This window comes from Cupressus sempervirens, chromosome 1 (assembly GCF_028749045.1).
Source record: "Cupressus sempervirens isolate cs-2001-9-10 chromosome 1, ASM2874904v1, whole genome shotgun sequence".
Taxonomy (NCBI): domain Eukaryota; kingdom Viridiplantae; phylum Streptophyta; class Pinopsida; order Cupressales; family Cupressaceae; genus Cupressus; species Cupressus sempervirens.
In genome coordinates this window covers 168,982,262-168,998,042 of record NC_143118.1, presented here as the reverse complement: position 1 = coordinate 168,998,042, position 15,781 = coordinate 168,982,262, and the positions used below count along the sequence as shown (strand labels likewise).

At 33.9% G+C, this 15,781-nt stretch overlaps 1 protein-coding gene across 5 annotated transcripts in view; it reads right to left on the bottom strand.

Annotated features, from left to right (window-relative positions):
• Positions 1-15,781, bottom strand: part of LOC149576676 (uncharacterized) — a 407,004-nt gene that overhangs the window by 48,627 nt on the left and 342,596 nt on the right. For 3 of the 5 annotated variants that reach the window (XM_089819021.1, XM_089819036.1, XM_089819054.1), the window contains one exon: positions 9,982-10,083. The exons of the other annotated variants lie outside the window; for them this stretch is intronic. In XM_089819021.1, coding sequence (XP_089675147.1) covers positions 9,982-10,083 — 102 coding nt within the window. The remainder of the gene's footprint in view (positions 1-9,981; positions 10,084-15,781) is intronic. 5 annotated transcript variants of the gene reach the window in all.

The window sequence follows — 15,781 nt, the reverse complement described above, 5'->3', positions numbered from 1 at the left end:
GAAATAGCTTCTTACGTGTCATAGGAATCCGTCATAACCGTTTTAGCCATGATCTCCTTACACACAATTCAAGATGTCGACACATCAACATTATTTGCAAGAAATACATTTTACAAAACAAATAATAAGAATAGGAATTATACAAGGTTGAGACACCTTATTCCTAACACTAATAATTATTTGTGTTTGCAGGATCCATGATCAAAAGGATTATTGGGGAAGTATATTTTTCATTCCTTTTACTCTACTTCATTGTGAAAATCAACAAGGAGTGTATGATGTATCTGCATCATGTATGCTTTGTGCCTTCATGCATCATGTGTTTGCATCGTGTATACTTCGTGTCTTCATGCATTAATGTGTCTTCTTCGTGTATGCTTTGTGTCTGCAAGCACTCAGATATTTACTTCATGCATTATGACATTAACTACATGCATACCTTATGTATTCTTTTATTCCAGTGTATAACTTGTATATTGAATTCACAATAAAGGTTTAGTGTAAACAATCATTGCTTGAGGACAAGCAATTTGAGGAAGGGCAGACTATCATGTCCTCTAATTTGAGTAATATAAGTAAATTATTATGAATAAATAAATATATTATTTCTTAATGTTATAATATATTAAAAGAAATATTGATATATTATTAATGGTATAATATATTATTAAAGAATAAATAATAATATATTATGGATATAATAATAAAACGTTATTAAGGTAATAAGGTAATATTAAATCATTACTAATAAATCAAATAATAATAATACCTTATAGAGTCAATATAAGACTAAATAAATAAATTATAATTATAATTATAATAATTATATTGATGAAGTTAAATAAATAATAATAATAACTTATAAAATTTAATAAGTTAAACCAATATTACCACTTATTTATTATAACATGAAGTATATTTTAGTTAAAGATAATGATAATATAATTATAATCAAAAGTATCTTTTCCAAAGTATAACAAATATTAATTATGAGCATTTAAAATATTAAATGTAAGAATATATTGTAAAAAAAAAGGATTAAAATATAGTATATATTCATGGTTGTAAAGAGAATTGATACTTAGTATTAGTGACTATCGACTAATGTGTAAACCCTATTTCAAAAAGACTTTGGCGTTGATAAATGGATGCTTGCGCATGAAGGATTATGCCTTTTATTTATGGCTAAAGCATAATACAATTGCATAAATCAATAAATATAATTTATAATTATGATTACAGATATTAAATATATATATCATTGATTATCTTATATCAATTGATAAAAACATTAAAATATAATTAAATGATATAATATGAATATATATAAGATGATAACCAATAACAATTAATCATGGAAGGCATTGATTATACAAATAAACAACGTTTTACATATTGAACTAATTAGTTTTTTGAAGAGATGAGCATCTATGATTTGGAAGAGATATGTCCCTTAGACATTCAAGAGATGTAACCTCTTTGATATGGCAAGATATATAATGGATATCAAATTCGATCTTTCAATCATCAATCATTTTTCTTATTCCCCTTCTACATCTTTAATGGTTTAATAATTTGAGCAATTGCCATTGGCATCAACTGGCTAGATATATATCAAGACAAAGCAGAAACATCACATATTGTCAAACTAATACAAATAGAAAGGAAATCAGAAAATGTCCCAAAAGGGGACATTATAATTTCATTTGATTTTTGGATTGTTGTCTAAAATGGGATTTAAGTAGGTATTGAGGAGATACGCCTTGAAGGTTCCAAGTCTTTTGAGAGAAGTGCATGAAGATCCAACAAAACACACAAGACTGGACACCACAACAAGAAAAGTGTTGTTAGTAAGAATATGGTGGCCTAGGTTGTATGATGTTGGACAGTTGTGGAGTGCAAGTCATGCTAAAGGGATGGGAAGTTGTTGACAAGGGACTTTATGTTGCTCAACCCCTTCCACACCTAAGAGTTGTTTTGAATGGTGGGGATTGGATTTCATTGGATAGTTGAAGGGAAGCCATATGTGGAGTTGTCGATACATCATAGTGGCCATAGAATACTTAACTAAGTGGGTGGAAGCATGATCCTTACCTAATATTTTGGAATTGAGCACGACCAAGTTTATCTACAAATAAATCATAACCTTGTACAAAATTCCTATCTAGACAACAAGTGATTGAGGAGGGCAATTCATAAATCATGTCATCAAGCTACTTACGATGGAGTTCAAAATTCTTCACTCCTTGCCAAGCCCTTATTATTTGAGAGCTAATGGGCAACCATAAAAAACTAACAAAATATTCGTCTCAAAGATATACAAGTCACGTGGTATTGAACATGAAGATTGGGAGAAGTTGTCGTCAATATTGTGGGCCTATCGTACAATGTACAAGGTGATGACAAGCCAAATACCACTTCAATTGATGTACAACCATTAAGCTATCATACTGTTGGAGTTCATGGTGCCAAGTCTTCAGATAGCCATTGATAACAGAATGGGTGACATGGATAGTTTGACGGAACGATTATATGTCTTGAACAAACTAGACAAACGACGGATGATGGTCCACTGGATGATGGAGGCAGCTCAACGATCACGAAAACTGTGGCATGACAAGCATCTCAAGCATATGAGAATCACTCTAGGACAATTAGTATTGAAATACAATGCTCAAAATGGGATAAAGTTGGAAATGATCAAGGCGAGATGACTTGATCCCTATAGAGTTCGTAAAGTGATGGTGTATTGTCCCCTTTTAGGTTCCATTGTTATAGATGATCATTTAATCAATCAAAATATTCATGATGATCATTTTACTTGTCAAATGATATAATTATTTTGGATTTGGGATTGAAGGGTATAGATGTTAAGCAAGTTGCCTAGATACCATCTAAGGACTCCCTCAAAGTTTATAGGTCCAAATCTGTTTCACAAATATTTATTGATCGTTGACCCCTACCCTCTATTGGTAGACCCCTAGATTGGATTTACACAAGACCCTTTTTCGTAATATTGAATCCTTTTGATCATCATATTATGATAATATAAGGAGATAATCATATTTTGAGGGTCTAAAGATTAGAACTTATTCTTAAAATGCCATTGTTCAATTATAAGAGTATATTGGATCAAATTCTATTTTAAAAATCATTATAATTATTGACAATAATAGTGTAAGGGTTAGATCCAATTTATATATTTATTTAATTGTGACTATTTATTTAATAATCATGGGTGTAAATCTTTTTTATCTAGCATGACTTACATCCCCATATTCATGAGAATATCTAAGGGTGCGGGTCCTTTTGATGGCACATAGAATGGTGTGAGACCAATTTCACATACTTGTTTGTATACTTTGCTTGTAAGTGGTTGGCCATGCGTATTATTAGAATATCTAGGTGGCATTGAAGGTGTTACATGTATTGATGGGCCTTGTGTCGATTTGTATCAATCTGTATTCCTTGATTTTTGTTGTGACTTTCCACAATGGTGGCAAGGTTTCGATTCAACTATTTAAATCTTTCCAAGTCCCTTTTCTCATCATTTTCTAAATATATTCTTTGATGCCTTGATCTTTGTGGATGATGGGGTACTTATACACGCTTATAGCTATTTGGTTGAGTCCTTCCATCTATCTGACCTGGGTAAGTGACTCACCATCAAGTTATTGGGAGCTTTATGTTTTAGTTAATTAGTGTGCTTAGTAAATAGCATGAGTAATTATTAATATTAATGAGTTGTGTATTTAGTATATTTAGGAAAATATACTTTTGAGTATGGTAAGTTTAAAAATATTTATTATTTATATTCAATATTAATCAATATATTTTAATCATTTAATATTTATTTATCTACTAATCAACATTTTCTTCTTTTTTAATCATTTAGTTACTAAATAATTATTACAATTAGGGTCATTACAGTCCTACCTTCTCAAAATTGCTTGTCCTCAAGTAATTACTAGTTTCATCTGAATGATAAGATCACAATTAATCCATGGCTCTTGTTTGAGTTTCAAGTGTGAATTTGACAATATATACAAGAGTTTAAGATTAAGTTAAATATTATGAGTGATTCAATTTTGTATGACTTATTCATGCTTATCATTGAATGGTATTTCAGGGTGTCAAGGTTGGCAGAATGTCTATAATTTGATTGATGAATTCAAAAGGTATGATTGATTTTTAAAGCTTCCAATATCCTTTTGTTGTAGTTGATTCATTTAATGTTCTCTTTAACATACATTAGTATGTATAGAAATTAGTAGTTGTCAGATTGCTCTTAGTAATTTTTGCTTCTTATATGACCTCTTTTGACTATGGAAACTCCATTGTCACAGGGTGCTAGATACTCATCTACAAGTTATTGGGACTACAGGTTCGTACCCATCTTGGACTTTTTTCTCAAGGATTTTGGAATCATGTTCTTACCCATCTTGGACTCTTTCCTCAAGGCATTCGAAACCATGTCCTCACCCATCATGGACTCTTTCCTCAAGGCATTGGAACCCATGTCCATACCCATCTTGGGGTCTACCTATCTTGAGGAGATTTACTTTGCCTCTCCCATCTTGATAGAATTCACTTATATACATTCATCATTTATTTAATCACGTTTCATGATTCATTAGCACTTGCATTCAATAGTTTGATCTTTTTATTGATTGAAATGTTTATAATTTTATTCACCCTACAGGATGGCAAGATCATGCCCTGATACCACTGTAACGTCTTTTTTAGGGTTCATTGTTATAGATGATCATTTAATTAATCAAAATATTCATAATGGTCATTTTACTTGTCAAATGATATAATTATTTGGATTTGGGATTGAAGGGCATAGATGTTAACCAAGCTGCCTAGATACCATCTAAGGACTCCCTCAAAGATTACAGGTCCAAGTGCGTTTCACAAATATTTAAGTATTGCTGACCCCTACCCTCGATTGTGTAGATCCTTAGATTGGATTTACACAAGCCCCACCTTGGTAATATTGAATCCTTCCGATCATCATATTATGATAGTATAGGAGATAATCATATTTTGAGGGTCTAAAGATTAGATCTTATTCTTATAATGCCATTGTTCAATTATAAGAGTATATTGGATCAAATTCTATTTTACTAATCATTATAATTATTGACAATAATAGTATAATGGTTTAATCCAATTTATATACTTATTTAATTATGAGTAATTATTTAATAATCATAGGTGTAAATCCTTTTTATCTAGCATGACTTACGTCTCCATATTCATGAGAATATCTAAGGGTGAGGGTTCCTTTGATGACACATAGAGTGGCGTGGGACCAAATTCACATCCTCATTTGTACTTACGGTTCATCCAACTATCCTTTTATACTTTGCTTGTAAGTGGTTGGCCATGCGTATTATTACAATATCTAGGTGACATTGAAGGTGTTACATGTATCGATGGGTCCTACGTCAATTTGTATCAACCCATACTCCTTGATTTCTGTTGTGACTTTCCACAATGGTGGCAAGGTTTTGATTTAACTATTTAAATCTTTCCAAGTCCCTTTTCTCATTGTTTTCCTGAATATATTCTTTGATGCCTTGATATCCCCGGATGATGGGGTACTTATACATGCTTATAGCTATTTGGTTGTGTCCTTCCATCCATCTGATGTATGCAAGTGACTCACCATCAAGTTATTAGGGAGCTTTATGTTTTAGTTATTTAGTATGCATAGGAAATAGTACTAGTAATTATTAATATTACAATGTTTATTTAGCGTATTTAGGAAAATATACTTTTGAGTATGGTAAGTTAGTAAATATTTATTACTTATATTCAATATTACTATTTATTTTATTTAATATTTATTTATCTAACAATCAATATATTTTAATCATTTATTATTTATTTATCTACTAACCAATATTTTCTCTCTTTTATTTTAATCATTTAGTTAGTAAATAATTATTACAATTAGGGTCATTATAGATGGAGAATGAAGCAATATAGTTGTGGACTTTTGGATGACCAAGAAGTTCCCCTAGCCGTAAACCAGTTGAAGTTAAAGTTATATCATGAAAGGCGATGAAGGGATGACCCAATTTGAACAATTGACAACCGAGATATGTAATCTATATTAAACAAATAAAATAAGAACAAAAAGAAAAAGAAAAAAGAGGGAAAATAAAAAGAAAAGAAAACTTGCCATATCATAAGGTGGAAAAGAAATCACTACATGAAAAGTCGTTTTACGGTAGTTGCCCTAGGGTGGAAAACAATTATGATAAATATTCAAGGATATGAAAAAAATATTCATCTCTTTATTGCCTAAACTTCCTCACAACCCACCAATTGTTCTTTCCTGATCATTGCTCCTAAAGACCTCAGATCTGCACAACTCAATAGCTGAGATTGTAATATTCACAGCCACCACCTATCTATAGATCACAGTAGCTGACAAATACCCTTTCAGATAAGAATCCAACGCTCTTAAGCTACACATTCCAAGGTTCTTAAGCTACACGTTCTCATAAGAATCCCTAATTTCTTCCATTGATCCCATTACACATCATAAACTCTTGAGGTATCCAATCATCCTATTTTGGTACTGGATCTTTATATAGACCAGCTATAACACCATGCAAAAGTTTTGAACCAGAATAGCATAACATGATCAACAGACACAAATAATCAAACAAGAACAAAATGCACAGTTGCTTATCTTGGGAAAACACTCCTGCCTGAGGAGGAAAAATCCAGCCAAGTAGATTCTTTTTTGCATAATCATGTGATTCAACACAAAGCTTCACAAGCTTAGACAGAAGAATGACTTTTTCACCAAAAGTTACTATCACATAACAAACACTAGAATATGAACATCTGCTTTTGAATCACAGACCAATTGCGCCAAACTGATAACACAATGAAATAGATAGAGAAAAAATAAGAGGTTGAATAACATAATTCAGACCATCACTGTCACAAAAATCTGTAGCAAACACAGAGCCACTGCTGTAGGTATGATGATCTCACAAGTCACCAAATTCACTGTTTTTGCATACACTGAAATCTCACACACCTCTCACACACTCAACTTGAATGAGCATGATCTTCTTAAAAAGAACTTCTGATGCTAAACGTGGCATTCATAATCTACATTGAGGGTAACTCAAAAGGCAGCACTTGATGCATATAGCAGCTGACAACAATTACACGTGTCATTACACATCAAACAGATGCAACCTCTATTACCGTAATGCCTTCAATAATCCAAAATAAATAAACGATATATGGTAATGAACGATTAGTGCAATCATGATAGACCCGTTGATCATATATCCAAACAACACTTGCACTCCAAGATTTAGTATAATATATGGCGAGAAATGAAAGATGATACATCTCCAATACAGATGATACAACATTCATAGTAACTGCTACAAAGAAAGGATGAACATGTAGATGAAGATCTGTCTTCATAACTACAGCTGCTCCAAATTAATAGGCAAGAAGGCACCAACTAATTCAGTAGAATGAATAATGCAGAAAATGAAAGGATTCAGCAATCATCATATCGCGCCTTGAAGGGACATAACAAAGACAGAATACAGAGCAAGAGATACTTGGCTAATCAACATCATCAGAGATAAAAAAGATGATAGGCACAACCATGTCAGGTAGGAATGATTTCTCCTGCAGCTATAAAACATTAACATCTATTTGATCCAATTCCTCCTCCATAAACTTGACCATGTGCTTGTGAAATGTTCTTTGATTCAAAATCGGAAAGTAAGCACAAATTTGCATGTCCATTGTTCAATAAACACCCCCTCTTTTAGATTTCCATTTAGAAAAGTTGTTCCAACATCCATTTGATAGACTTTGAATTTCTTAACGCTTGCAAGAGTTACAAACATTCTGCTAGCCTCTAATAGTGCAACTTGTGCAAAGCTGCAAATGTCTCTTTAAAGTCTATTTCTTCAACCTATACATAGCCTTTGCACACAAGTCTTGCTTTGGTTATTGTGACTTTCCCATCTCCATTTAGCATGTCTCAAGAAGCTTATATGGTTACAACTTACAATAATCTTCTTGTCCTTAGGTCTTGGTACAAGCTTCAAGTTTTGTTCTCCTCTATTTGATCCAATTCCTCCTCCATAGCCTTGATCCAATGCTTGTCTTCACATTCTTCTAAGCAGTTCTCTAGTTTAACATTGGAAAGAGAACAAAAAACTGCATGCTTTGTTGTACTGGCAAGTCTTCATCTTGTCTGAATTTTTGTGCCTTTGTCTCCAATAATCATATCTGTATGATGGTTCTTCTGAACAAATTCAGTTGGTGTCTTGGATATTGCCTTAGTCTTGAGATTTCTTTTCTCAACTTCTCAAGTTTTAGCATCTTCCTTTGTTGTTCTACATTACAATTTTCTTCTGGTAATCAGGTTCTTGTACTATCTCTTTGATGTCTTCTCTCATTGTGCAATCTTTTGTTATAGCATTTTTGAGCTTTGCTCTTTGAGGACTATCTAAGGAAAATAAATTCATCACTTCAAGAATTGAATTTTCCTGAATGATCTTCGCCCCTTCAAATATAGCATTTGTTTTTATAACCTTGAAATACTTTATTGATGTAGGCCTTCCCTTCCAAAGCTCATATGTAGTTTTTCTTTTGTCCACCCTGATTTGTGCTCAGTTTGAAATGCATACCATAGTATGAACTGCTTCTTTCTAAGAAGTATCAGCTACCTTGAATTCACTGAGCATAGCCCTTGCCCTGCCTTGAATTGTTTTTTATTCTTTCCCTTAACTACATTTTCTATGGATTTCTTCTGGGTGAATATTGTCTCTTTATCCCATGCCTTTCACAGTAGTCTTCAAATTAGCCAACTATTCAAAATCTTCCTTACAACTTTGATTCCAAGGCTGCAATATACTTCTACTGAAATGTACAACGATCTTCAAAAATTGCTTTCAAATCTGAAAGATCGCTTCATAAAATCATGCCTTAGATCTGCTCCACATGTCTGATTTCTGCTCATAAAGTCTTCACCTATCCTTCTTAAATGTGCTCTTGATCTACGGTTAATCTGCCTTAAAAATTAAAATGATTTTCAATGAATTGATGAAGGAAATGAGCCTCAAGAAACTTCTATTAGTGCCTTCCAACAGGCACCTCTTCACAAGAATTACATTTCATCAAAACAGGTTGGCCAGCATACTGAAAGATAACGATAAATAATAAACTTCCTTGCCCAAAGATGGACACTTCACTGTAAGAGGTAAGCCAGGGAAAATATAATACTTATTGTTTTTATTCCTTCTTCCAAGGGAATGCTACCTACTCTGGGGTTGGTCCCTCTCTTGAGAATGTATTGATAAATTTTGATTTATTAAAAAAATAAAATTCCCCTAACCTAGGCTGCCCAAAAGGAGGTTGGCTATTAGTTTTTTCATATTTTATCCACCTAGATGCTAAAAAATGGGTTGACCCATGTAACACAAAAAGTATTTTCTCTTGCAAATAAAAATCAATAAAATATGCCACACATTTGTTCTTACAATTCTGGTCCAATGACCTTTTAACTCCTCCCTTATGAACATTGAGATCAATGACAATATTCTTCTCCCCCCCCCGGTACAATGACTCCATAAATTTGATATTTGATACAAACCTTACCAACCCCACAACGAATATTCTAATAAAAAATTCTATTATTGGTGCACATTAAGATGAATAGAGATTGCTAAAAACAGAAGTAACATTACTTTGTTTTTGACAAAAATATAATCAAAATGTAATCTTTGTGCTGACCATAAAATTATATCAAATGCTCAGATTAATCAGGAAGATAGTTGGTACCTACATGTCCTATCTAACAAAAGTCATATGGAATTAAAAATACACCATTCTAATCATTTTTAATGTAAACAAAAGCATGTGCAACATAGCTTTAACAGAAAAAGGTAATAGTTTGAAAAGATTTTCTTTTCATACCATCAAGTTCTCTTCATCAGATTGAAGAGAAATTTCCTGAAGAAATGTTGCAAGAGCCACCTTCCCAGTTCCATGCTTTTGTGTTGCTGAATCTCCAATTGTCTTAAAACAAGAAGCCAAATCTTAGTCTTTCTCACTTACAATTCACATATTTTAAGAATCACTCATAAAACAGTAATTGCAAAGTAGTATTTGCAAATGCCTCCTTTAAAATCAAAATCCTAGTTACTTTTCTAGATCCAATTATAACTCAAAGATCGTTCTTTTAAATACAGTTTTTTGTGTTGATCCATTTACTCCTTGCTGATGACTTCAGGCTGTGCTCAAATTTCCTTCTATTGCTAGCTAGAGGAGGGGTTTTCATATCTTCAATATTTTCGCTTGGGTAATTTGTGAAGCATTAGATTCTCAGAAATTCATATAACGAATCTGGCCAAAGACACGAAGGTAACTATGACCATGGTGTAATCACCGAACAATTGGCGAGTTTCCACTAATCGGTGAGTTTTTGGGACTGGCAAGTTTTTCCCAGATTTAATCGTGACTCGGCTGGTGAAAACATTGTCGAGCTTTTGCAAAAAATTGGCAAGTTTTTGAATTAATTTTTTTTTAAACAAAAGGCAAAAAGCCTATATATATATATATTATATAAAATTGAGAATCAGTACGCTAGTAGAGCTGGGAAGAGGAAGATGTGATTGTAATGATGTATTTACTTCTAGTTTGACACAAACTATTTACTATTTTGCTTCTCACCATCAGCATTCTGCATGAGAATGCAATTTTGTATCCACTATGCATTTATATATATCTAAACTCTGCTTGTTTCTTTTGTGTTCTTTTTAATTAACTCATTACATGCATCTTCTCATTGAATTTTGCAAAAAAAAAAAATATTTTAAATTAAATTTAAGCGGTCTTTTAGATTCCCAAGTTCTTTTTGAAAAATTGGCTGATTTTTTCCCGAATAAATTTTTTGGGGCTTTGCAAGTTGTTGCCGAGTGAGAGCTTTCCAACTATGGCTGTGACAACATTTTAGACCCATCATATTCTTGGTATTGATTTTTCTGTCAATCATTACTACATTATATAAGACAGATCACTGATGGCCAAGAAATCTCTTAGAGGAAAACTTTTCATGAAGAACTCACATTAAATAAAGGTTCTCTTTCTCATTGTTGGATAATTTGCAAACATCTAGCTGAGAGTCAGAGCAGGCTGCATGCTAGCATTCATTGATGAGGTTTTGGTCAATTAAGAAATGTGTAGGTTTTCTCCATTGTTGTGTGTTTCTGCAGAATATTCCTTGAAGTAGATAAGATAAGATAATAGTATTAATGTCCAACCAAAAAAATACATGGGTTTATGGGACTGAGCATACAAACAAAAAAGCCGACCAAAGCAGAAGCACCAAATGGTGACTCAGAAGAAAAACAAGACAAGACAACAAGCCAGAAAAACCAAGTTCAGGACAGAGCCAGAAGTTATTCTTTCTAACCAACTCCCTTGTTTTAGACAAAGGCATTTTGTTTCCTTAGATGGCTTTTAGCCATTCCAATTCTGAATGCACACATATGTTGATATCTTCATGGAAACAAATAGAGGCACGAGCAGTAGAAATACGACTCATTTTCCTCCTTGGTTATTAAAGATTAAACAGAGAGATCATAACAGATTATAGATTGAGACATGAGATGTAAATATCAAAGAGCCCATAACTATGACAGTGTGCTTCCCTTTAGCAAGTCCCCATTGCTAGACTATGTGCTTTTGAGCCAAGGATATATCTAAATCTTGATTTATACAGATAGTGTCATTATTGCTTCTATAATACATATCGAGTTGGGACAGTGATGGCTGAAAGTTTTTGTCATATCTGATTTCTTTCTGAAAGCAAATGATCATGTGTGTGGCTGAAAGTAGACAGCTGCAGAGTACAATAAATATCAATCAAAATCTAGCACTAATCAGTGTGATGGCTTACCAGAAGAACTCAAGTCATCATCCTTCAAAGGAACTACAAAACTAGCTTCTCAAATACGACTGATAAATTGCTAGTTTGCATTTAAATTAGAAAAAACGTTTTGCTCTTTTATGTCTAGACTGACTGTGAATTTTTTTTTTCTGTTTCACTTGGATAATGAGGCAAAATAAACAAGTTTGGGGGTTGTACACTTTGAGGATCATAGTGAGGGAAATGTGTTAAAATATTACACAGAATTTAATATTTGGAGTGTTAGTTACCAAGAAAAATAAAAATATTGCAATTTTAATGAGTCTGATGGTGTACAAGAATTAAAGCCATCACCCTTAAACAAAACTACAACGCTGGCATCTAGCATATAACTAATAATTGGCAGGTAGCATTCAGATCAAAAAAGGTTTGGGTTCTTATACATCTATGCTAAGAATGACTTTGCTTTTTTATGTTTCACTAATATTGTAAGACACATAATAAATTTGGGGATAGTAGTTTGTAAGAACCCTCAACCAGTTATAGCAAGCATCGATTATTCTTACTTAGGCAATTCATTGAACACATGGCATGCAATTGGGATAACTCCTAATGATTGTTTTTCAGCATTCTCTTCAATTGCAAGTCACTAAACTTTTATCATCAAATGTTAAGGCAATTTTCTGAATAACGGAAAAAATTGAATATAATTGCCAAACCAAATTCTGAATTTCAGAACACAAATGCTAATTGCAAATGTTTCAATAATTGCAGATCAATTTCCCAATGGTATATTGCGATTCAGACCAAAACATGCTGAGCTGAAACTAAACTATTGTTTGACCATTTAACTTTGATAAATCCCAATACATAGCTACAATTTCACCATTCATTTGCTCTAACAAATATAACTCAATTATTCAGAACACACTTATTATTCAAAACTCAGAATTTACAAACCAAAGGGAAATTGTTATGTGCATTTCTCTTCACTGTTCTTCCAACCCAAGCACAGGTCTCTCTGGGCAGTCAACATTGCAGCCAGTAGGGAGGAACCACGCTACCTAGAATGTCCAATGCACAGCCTGTGGGCTTGCATTAAAAGTAGACACAGCTTTACCAACAACCTGCCAACTTCCACCATCAACTAGCACGCACAGATCATGAACACAGGCATAGAAACTAGACACAGGCCTCTATATCTAAATCACAGGCCCTCAGAATCAAATCACAGGCCTTGTAGTAACTGACGCAGGCCTCCAGAGTTAATTCTCAGCTCCTCAAACTCACGCTGCTGCAGGCTGCTGGGTCTAATCTCAGCTCTTGAAAAGTGAACTGCAGCCCCTGTTAACTGCTTTAAATCCATCTCCTTAATGAAAAGATATATCCACGCTCTGATTAGTTGTGATATCAATACACAATATATAGAACAATATAGCATGGATTCAATTGTACCAACATGACATTCATTACGAGTTCCAGAATATCAAAATGGTGAGGAAATGTTATTACTTTATTGACTACCAAAAACATGAGACCATCATCCATATCCAACAGATCTTATATAATGGTCGGTTGGTTGGGAAAACCAACAGATGCATTTCGTCGCTTCCTAAGTACCCTATCCCAACAAAGTTTAACCAGTTCTAATTATTTATAACGTACTACATTTATCCCCCTCAGAAAAGAAGTTGTCTTCCAAATGACTACCCAACAAACTAAAAAGAAAATCAGACTTCAAGAAGTAACTTATGAAGACATCCCTGGACTCGGAGCTCATTCACGAAGGCATAATAGATCCCACTTGGCAACCTTTTGCATGGTAGGAACTCCTTGGAGTACATGTAACACATCCATCTTCTTCTCTTCTACTGCTGCTAATATCTCTTCTAGGTCAGCCTTTTACATCTTCCATATTTCTTCTAGAACAACTTTTTCTTCTTTCCATTCAGCTTGTCATTCCTTTCCCTACTAAAGTTCCAAGTATGTCTTTCAAAATGCTACCTCCATTTCTGGAAGTGTGTGTGTCGTCGGTAGAAATGTGTAGACGATGGATTGATGTCATCGGTAGATATTGTGTAGCCAACGGGTAGATTAGCATGTAGTCGTTAATTGTCATGTAGCTGACGGACCCCTTCTGGAAGATTCTTCAAAACGGTATATGTGCACCATGGGAAATCATTGTAATCATGGTAAGCATTATGTAATCTCTTGGCATATGCGAATAATAAAAGGAGTACTGTTGTTCTTGTTCATTATCTGTATGCATTAATCTATTTACCCAAACGGTAAAAATTTGGTGCCGTTGCCGGGAATGAACCTGGGTCACTGGCGTGACAGGCGAGAATACTCACTGCTATAATCACAACCTCCTCTCTAGTGTATATTCCTTCTATATTGTATTTTGTGGTCTCCTATTTTTGTTAGTTTTGAAGTCGCCAAGAGACGACTTTTCTTTTGGGGGGGATGATGTCGTCCGTAGAAATTGTGTAGCCGACGGATTGATGTCATCGGTAAATATTGTGTAGCCGATAGGTTGATGTTGTCGGTAAATATTGTGTAGCCGACGAGTAGATTAGCATGTAGTCGTTAATTGTCATGTCGCTGACAGATCCCTTCGGGAAGATTCTTCAGAGCGGTATATGTGCACCGTGGGAAATCATTGTAATCATGGTAAGCATTACGTAATCTCTTGGCATATGCGAATAATAAAAGGAGTACTGCTGTTCTTGTTCATCGTCTGTATCCATTAATCTATTTACCCATATGGTAAACAGTGTGCATTATAGGTGGTTGCTCAAGTGTCGAGGGTATTGTATGTTTGGATTCCATATCTCTACTACCTGTTCATGTACGACCCCACTCTGCATAAGTAGACTCTAAATTGTATAGCAATCAGTCCTCATAATTGCTATTAGTGACTTTGCTACTCTGATGATGGCTGTGTAATGGGCACCCCTGGATGTCCCAAAAAACTAAACCAATTTGCTGAAAGGAATTTTGCCAAACAGTTTGCATTCAACCTCTTATTTCTCCGTTTAATGTTTTAAACCCCTTATAACTCCAGAAATCAAACGTTTATTTGTTTGTTGTATTTTGTGCATAGAATTGGTATCATACAACATAAACAAGAAAGAAACTACAATAATATGCAAAGTGGAAATGAACTGCTACTAATAAAATGTTATTTTCAGAATTTATAAAACCAAATACATGGCAGATTTATCAACTCACTAATTACTTCAGCAGTATTGATATAATACTCCAGCCCATGCTTTCGAACTTGCTGCTACAGTGCTTTGTCCTTCAATCAGTCCACTACCTTCGTAATATAATTCCCTCAAAGCGGCACAAGCGTCGGAAAAGTAGTGAAGAAGATATGAGCAAAATACCAAATCTGCCTGTAGCTAGAAATGCAACTAAATTGCCTGATAATGAAGCCAATAACAAAGAATTCCAAAGGCCAAACCCCAAGGGAATGACGTCTAGAATGTTACAAGAGAGGATAGACGTCCTCAAATGCCAAGAACGGAGCTGCAACTCACACACCAATTTCTTCTCATATTCAACCTGGCTAATGAAGCCACAAATGCTTCCTTTTATTCTATTTCCAAGGGTCCGCTCAACTCATATGGGCAATGTGGGATAAAAGATGTGTAGTATATAAAACATATATTAAAATACCCCTTATTTCTCCCTTGGGTACACATCCCCATAAAATAAATATTAAAGTAACACTTTAATATTTTACAATTAAATTAGACGTTACTTTAATAAAACTTCAGGCATTAAAATGTATTAGCAATCGGACTCCGAATAATGCGAGTGATAGCTCGTCGGAAAGCT